Source organism: Colias eurytheme, chromosome 15 (assembly GCF_061535395.1).
Source record: "Colias eurytheme isolate Ceu_HAF_F1 chromosome 15, ilColEury1 Martin Lab GWU primary, whole genome shotgun sequence".
In the NCBI taxonomy this organism is placed as follows: domain Eukaryota; kingdom Metazoa; phylum Arthropoda; class Insecta; order Lepidoptera; family Pieridae; genus Colias; species Colias eurytheme.
In genome coordinates, this window is record NC_142994.1 from 4,678,631 (window position 1) to 4,686,157 (window position 7,527).

General features: G+C 34.6%; 1 protein-coding gene across 1 annotated transcript; it reads right to left on the reverse strand.

Annotated features, from left to right (window-relative positions):
- On the reverse strand, positions 1 to 1,609 carry LOC149902249 (granzyme D-like). The gene is made up of 6 exons (XM_090109911.1): positions 1,579 to 1,609; positions 1,439 to 1,506; positions 1,145 to 1,363; positions 902 to 1,072; positions 661 to 828; positions 1 to 579 (listed from the first exon to the last, which is right to left on the reverse strand). The coding sequence occupies exons 1-6, from the start codon at positions 1,607 to 1,609 to the stop codon at positions 1 to 3; spliced, it is 1,236 nt and encodes a 411-aa protein (XP_089966037.1).
- Positions 1,610 to 7,527: the final 5,918 nt, after the last annotated feature.

Genomic DNA, 7,527 nt, shown 5'->3' on the forward strand with positions numbered 1-7,527 from the left:
TTAAATAAACGTCATTATCGTCCAGATGAACGGCAAAGTGTGAAAGACTGAAAATGGTATGATAGTAGTGGATGAACTTTTAGTTTTCTTTACTGGTTCATGCTGAGCTTCCACATTGGACCGTCTCGCGTCTTCATCATCATTGCTCTTATCAGGTGCAGATGTAGATGAGGTAGTTGAGCTTTCAACGGTTAAATCTTTAGTACTAGAATGCGTTGAAGTAGTTATCTCGTCATCCTTTATAGTAGTTGCAGTGGGCCTGGCAGGACCACTTTCTTCCGATATAATAATATTGTCTTCCGCTTCGAACGGTCTAGTCACTAACACTGTAGTAGATTCTGACTTAGCTTTTTCAGAAGTAGTAGATACAATGTTTTGCGCATATTTTTCAGTATCCTTGTTTATAACTGTGCACACTTTAGCGCATTGTTTCTCTCCGCAAATGTCTTGTATGCCACATGATATAAAATCAGTCCAACCAGAAAATAGTTGATATAGATGTGGCTCTTGACAACCATCACTGTACGTTTGCAACCCATATACATCACTGTCACATAGAAGTGGTCCACCACTGTTACCCTAAAATTAAAGAGAAAATAGATTAAATTTACAACCAAATGCTTTTTCTTATTTTTTTTTTTCAATAAAGATGTAACTTACACGACAGAAATTGGTTGCATAGGACGTATTCTTCTTATCGTCAATGTCCATAGCACAAATCATCGTACTCTGTCGAAAATGACTTCCACAATGTTCTAATGTCGGCGGAACGATGTCAACAGGAATTTGGATAAGGAACCTATCTTCCGTTATATTTGTATTCTTTCTCTAAAAAGTAGTTTAAATATTAAATACATGATTTGAATATCATAAAATATTGTTTCAAATAAATAGATTTTACCGCATATACAAGTATAACACATTCTTTCTCAGAAAATGTCCGTTTCGGTGAAATTGACGTTATTGCAACTGAAGTAGTAATGTTAAATGGTACTAGGGTTTTTAATAAGGATATGTCACTATACCACCATTCAATGGCACTAAAGTTGTAGGGTCGGATGATCTGTATTACCTGTAAATAAAGTAGAGTTTAGCATAGCATTCAATTAAAATTTAAAAGTAGTATAAATATTTTTGTTAATACTTCGCACTCCTGTTCATCCTCATCTTCGTTAATAGTGAAATGTTTATCAATAGCCACACTTCCAAGTCTAGCAACAAGAGTTTTCTTTGGAAAGGCTAGAGGAACATCGGTCTCCAACGATGATGTTATTAACCAATCTGGTTTCACCAAAATACCAGCACGAGTAATTCGATCTCCATTCTTGTCTACTACGGAGTCATCCGGATAGTATATGAACGCCTAGAATAACATAGACATATTGTAAGCATGCTTAATAATTTCCTCTAATTTTCAAAAAGACATTAGTGATATTACCATATAGGGATATGTCCCTCGTTTGATTTCAATTTCACCTTCCGAAACCACATTTTGCACCAACAATGCTGAAAATTAAAAACACATCTGTGATTTATGTAATAACAAAATAAGACATGAATTGAGAAACTTAATCTTACCAGACAATAAGAATACCAAACTTTTACGCATATTTATATTCAGGATCAGAATTTATTCAGAAAATTCACCATGTCTTTTTTGGCACACGATAACTGTCAACATATATTTTGAAAGAAGAATATAATTGTCTCTTTAATGTTTTTAAGAAAATTACGTTTAAAATTGCATTAAATACTTCTTTCCTAATTTATGTAATATGTAATCCATACTAATATTATAAATGCGAAAGGAACTCTGTCTGTCTGCCTGTTACTCAATCACGCCTTAACTACTGAACCAATTTGCATGAAATTTGGTATAGAGATATTTTGATACCCGAGAAAGGACATAGGATAGGTTATCCTAAAGGTCCTATCCTTGTTTTATACCTTGGCATAAAAATCAAATTAGCCGAATCACTTCTCTTTATTCACTGCTATCTCTAACAAAGTTGCCGCGACTCCAGCCGAAGACATTAATCAGAATCGTAACCGAGCTAAGACGTATTATCCTCTATAACGCAAAAAGAATGAGTTTGCAAATTTAAACGCGTGTTTTACAGATAAGATGGAGGATGAATCCCTAAAACATCTAATTATTCATGTAGGGGTGTTTAAGGACGCGTATTAATACGCTCTGAGTGCCGTCGCCGTTTGAAAAATATGCTAAGAATGTAAAAAGAGCCGTTTATTTTAAAAGACTGCGAACACGACTTGGGCGGGCGCAATTCTACATGCCGGCTCCACGTCTTTTCTGTTTTGAAATTGGGTAAATGCATAAAACATTTAGCGAATATTTTCGACTCTTTTTTAGAGGATCTAAATCGTAAAGTAAAGAATAATTTTATTTTTTAACTCTAATTTTCGGTAAGTTATATTGTGAACAGACAAAAAAGTGAATGACTTATAAAAACAAAAAGACTTTCGTTCTTTACCTATATTATGTAGCCTCATGTTTATCGACACTTCAATTAATTATTATACGTACGTATTATAATAAAATCGTCATACGATTAAATTGTAGGAGACTATTTTATGTTTAGAGATTTTACGAAACTTTTTTAAATATTTTAAAGTCGAAGTCGAAGTCGCGGGGACAGCTGATACCTATTACATAGTACACGTCTACTATGACATTAAGATGAACATTTCTACCTTCGAAGCGACGATCATGAAGGCATTTAACTCTACAGCAATAAAAGATTCAAAGGGGAATTTTAGCGAGTTCACTGAAAGTTTTCTTTATCATACAGTATAGCTACGACGCGAAGGTGATATGAATATTAAACGGTTGAAGAATTAGAAGATTTATACGACGATTCGGAAGTTGGGCGGACCCTGCGCACTTAAATGAATGTTTAACATTATCTGCAGAGTTTTAAGGGAGTTGAGCCTCTTAAACAACTTGCGAAGAAACTTTAATAGGCAGAGGCTCTCGGGCGATTAATTCGGGAACGTGGAAAGGTAGACGGGAATTCTTAATGTGAAAGGGTGACTCTCATTCCAATCAGTGTAGTTATGGCAAATAGCTAATGCGTATAGACTTCAAGATGTGGATAAATAGATCTGTTCGTTTTCGTTTGATATTCCATACGATGAAACAGTAATGTTATAAATAACTAGCGGTCCGCCCCGGCTTCGCCCGTGGTACATATGAAAAATAGATGTTGGCCGATTCTCAGACTTACCCGACATGCACAGAAAATTTCATGAGAATCGGTCCACCCGTTTCGGAGGAGTATGCAGACTAACATTGTGACACGAGAATTTTATATATAAGATATTAAAATAACTGGTTGAGAAACAAAATGTTACACGAATTTCGAACAAAGAGAATTCCTATAATTAAATACACGACAATATTTTTCTCAAATGAAATAAACATGTAGTTCGCAACATAAAGTTGATAGGCTCGTTTGGCAGGTAGTCATTGTTTGACGGCGTCATTTTCCGATGCTCTGTCCCACACTATTGTGTGCCGCACTTTATTGAATTTGATTTACGCGCCAATTTTTGTAGGCTTCGGTTTTTATTAACCCATTAGTGCATAAAGTTAATTAGCGCTTTTTTCATTATGATCACTATAATATATCATCATTTAGAGTATCTTTAATGATTAAATTACATAAAATATTTAGTTTATGTAAAAGTTCAGATATTATAGCCCGTCCGATAAATCGGACGTTATGCATGGCGGACACAATTGATGTTAAAAGGAGGTTGAAATAAAAGTACGGATTTTATGAAGAAATTTATTATAAAAAGCAACAGAAGATAAACGTATTATAATGTACAATGTTATATGCCATGTGGTATTTCGGGTGAAGACCTACATCACATTTCTGACACTGAAATTTACATTTTCCTCCACATTGGTTTGCACACCAACGTTCAGTACTTATTGGAACCAGCCTATGAACTTTACCGTCGTACCTCATTGTACATAATGGTTTCGCTGGCTTGTGACCTTGATGTGGTGGTATGCCATGTGACGAAAGTAAGCTTCTTGCTATGAAACGTCTAAAAACGAATAAGGACTCAGTGTCTCTTGTGCAGCCATTCTTCCGAGCAAGTAACCAGGCGTTTACTACTGAAACGTCTACTAAATATGCAAATATGGGCCACCACCACTTTTTTATATACCTACATTCGAGTTCTTAAATTTTCAACAGCCTGGTCGCATTTGTCTACTACACCCATATACTTATTGTAATTTGAAATAAGTGATGGCTGAGGGACTTGCACTCTGGCTTTTTTTTTTACCAGCGGGTTGCAGATGCAATTTCTAGATTTTCAAAGTTAGTGGCTACTGTGACAACATTCTTATCATTCCACCGGCATACGAAGACATCATCAGCTAGTACCGACTAGCTGATGATGTCTTCGTATGCCGGTTACCGAATCGTAATAACCTCGCACCTCCTTCTTGAATTTTTTGACGTCTTTGACCGGGCAGTTCTCAGTGCGATTAGCTCTCAAGGCCCCTGTAGCATAATAGCCAAGCTCCTTCAGGTGTCTCATCAGGCTCAAAGACGTAAAATAATTGTTGAAAAACAATTTTATGCCACTGTTAGGCGGAAGTTTGCTCAATGTAATTAGGCTGAGAATCCGATCCGATCAGGTCACTGTCTTCGTCAGTGACCTGATCGGCATTCTTGATGGGGGGCTTAACGTAAATTATATTTTCTGTATAATCATCAACCTCCTCACACTCCAAAGCAGATAATATTTCATGAACTTGTAACCTGTAACAATTCAACAAAACACGACATGCAGTGCCCACAGTGCATAACGTGCGATAAATCGGACGGTACGAAATTCGCAAGCATAGTATTCAAAATGACAGTGGCTACGTAAAAATTACATTGAAAATAAATAGTCGAATAGTTTAGCAATCAAAATATCCATTTATCACCCATAACACTAAAAAAAATATAATAATAACACAAAATAATCTTACCTTCGCCGCGAAGAATTTTGACCACGTGCCGCCATTTTACGAATTGACAGCTGTCACGCATGCGCGTTAATATATTTTATAACAACAGTGTTTCCGAGTTTGAAAATATATTCAACAACTGTTTTATAAAGATAAATCTTGAGTAAAATATATAATACTCCTAAAATAACGATTTTATTGACGTCCGATTTATCGAACGTTATGCTCTAATGGGTTAACTGACCTCGGCGCCGATGTAAACTTAATTGAATCCGCCAACAAAAGGCATCGAATGAAAAGAGCGTCCAGCAGTGTGCGATGCAGATTATAATAGATTTTTCTGAATTTGCATGGGCTTTAAGTTACCCGATATTGAATTTTTTCACGGTGGTTGAACTATTGTTTTCACAACATTTAATATCCTGAAAACAAATTGAAATTTACTTGGTGTATCTGTTTTAAAATAAAAATTAATTAATGCAATTTGCAATGACGTGCATACGATTTGAATTCTTACGCAATTATATATATAAAGGAACATAAAATTTGAGGAATTAATAGAATGTTTTGATGACAAAAACCTCTCGTTCTATAATATAATTTTACAATGGGACAAATGTATTTACATTGCCCTGTGTATATTTCCATGAATATTGTGTTGTCTTTCTTCAAATTTTCTGCAACAAAAGCGAATTATACGCTGAGACCGTAATCTGAGTTAATTATCTGAAATTCGGTCGTATTTAACGTCGTTTCAAAACGAGTTTTCGCAATTATTGTAGGCGAGTCAAAAGAGATTTCTAAAGGAATCGCAAACACAATTAGGAGCAAGTTGTTGTTTGTTGAAATTGTCAAGGAAAGAGTGTACATGACATGCCACTCTATATGCCTAAGTTTTGTATGTTTTGGGTCTACAATACAATATTAATTAATATCTTCAATGTATTTTTAGATGCAAGTATTAATGGATTACCTATATTTATATAAAATATACTGCTATATCTAAAATAAAATACATTTTATTTGAGTTTTAGGAAACAAAGTGACACTAGCTGCATCATTGTTTACCGATACTCGGAAGCTTGCTTTTTACGCAAAATCGAAAAGTAGCTTATAGTTTCAAAATTCTGAAGATAACGAATTTTGAATTATGCAAAATTACTAATTAGTTTTCTTCAGAGTTTTGGTTACCACACTGCATATTATATATGCAAAACGTAATATAATATAATGTTAACAACGTTATTATTACAAGATCTTAAATTTTCATTCATTGTATTATTGCTTAAACGCTCATAACCAAGGTTTGACGAAATTTGAAACGGACGTTCAATTTCAATGGTTTCTAAAACACGTGAATCTCATTCGTTGTAAAATAACTTTTGAAAATTTAATTACAATTATTTCCCTGGTTCTTTCGAATGCACATTCAAGTTTGGCTTAAAGCTCGTTATTATGATTGTACCCTAAAGAGAGATACACAATCAAATCAAGCAGAACAATGGTGGTGCAATTAAACCTAGAGGGGAGACTCGTAACCGACGCCAAGAGCCAATATTTTTCTTCGCTGAACTTCGGAAAGATATGAATCAACATGACGTTACAATTACGTCGGTTTTCCTTGAATGAAAGTAAAAATTTTCCCCACATTAAATGTTTTAATTTCTGAGGTTTCATTATGGTTTCTTGATGAATTACGTCGCAATAGATTATCAATTATTGTGCAAGATAAATTACTTTTACTTCGAAATGACAATCTTTATACCTGTAAACTGCATCTTATAATCGAAGGGGAATATCATACTAATATTATAAATGCGAAAGGTTGTAAGTATGTATGGATGTTTGTTACTCTTTCACGCAAGTACCTATTATACTGAACCGATTACAATGGGTATGTAAGTAACTAAAGACCCAGAATAACACATAGGCTTTTGAACTCAGAAATCTCACGAAAACAGGATCTATCCGGGTTTTTCTATGAATTTACGTAAGCGAAGCCGTGGGCGGAAAGTTCTCATAATTAATTATTAATATGCAAGGATTGATTCGTTGCTGATGATCATAGCTTAGATTATAGAGCGAGAATAGAAAAGAGGTCTTCAAATTTTAAACTTCCTTCCTTCTTGTCAATTGAAAAACATAGTTCTAATATCATCATCTGCTAAATGAGATATTATGTAGCATATACATACATATAAAATTTACTACAACCATAAAGTCTGTTTCAGTTGTTTAGCAACTAGAATACATTCAATTCCATTCATTATCAACTTCCAATGCAAATTCTTGCCTGAATAAGGTCTGTTTACTTCTTTGCTCCTTTGTTTTAGCCGTAACGAGCAGAAAAAGGGCCCATTCAGAGCATCCGAACCTAATTACCCTACCCTCGGTTACAAAAGAGGGTTTCTAATTAACGACATTATGTCAAATAATTTGTTTGAGTCAACGTCTTACTTCGTTTCATTCGCGGATTGGATTAAGTTTGCTTTCGGTCGGGTACGTTTGTTTAATGGATAAAGGCGAAATTA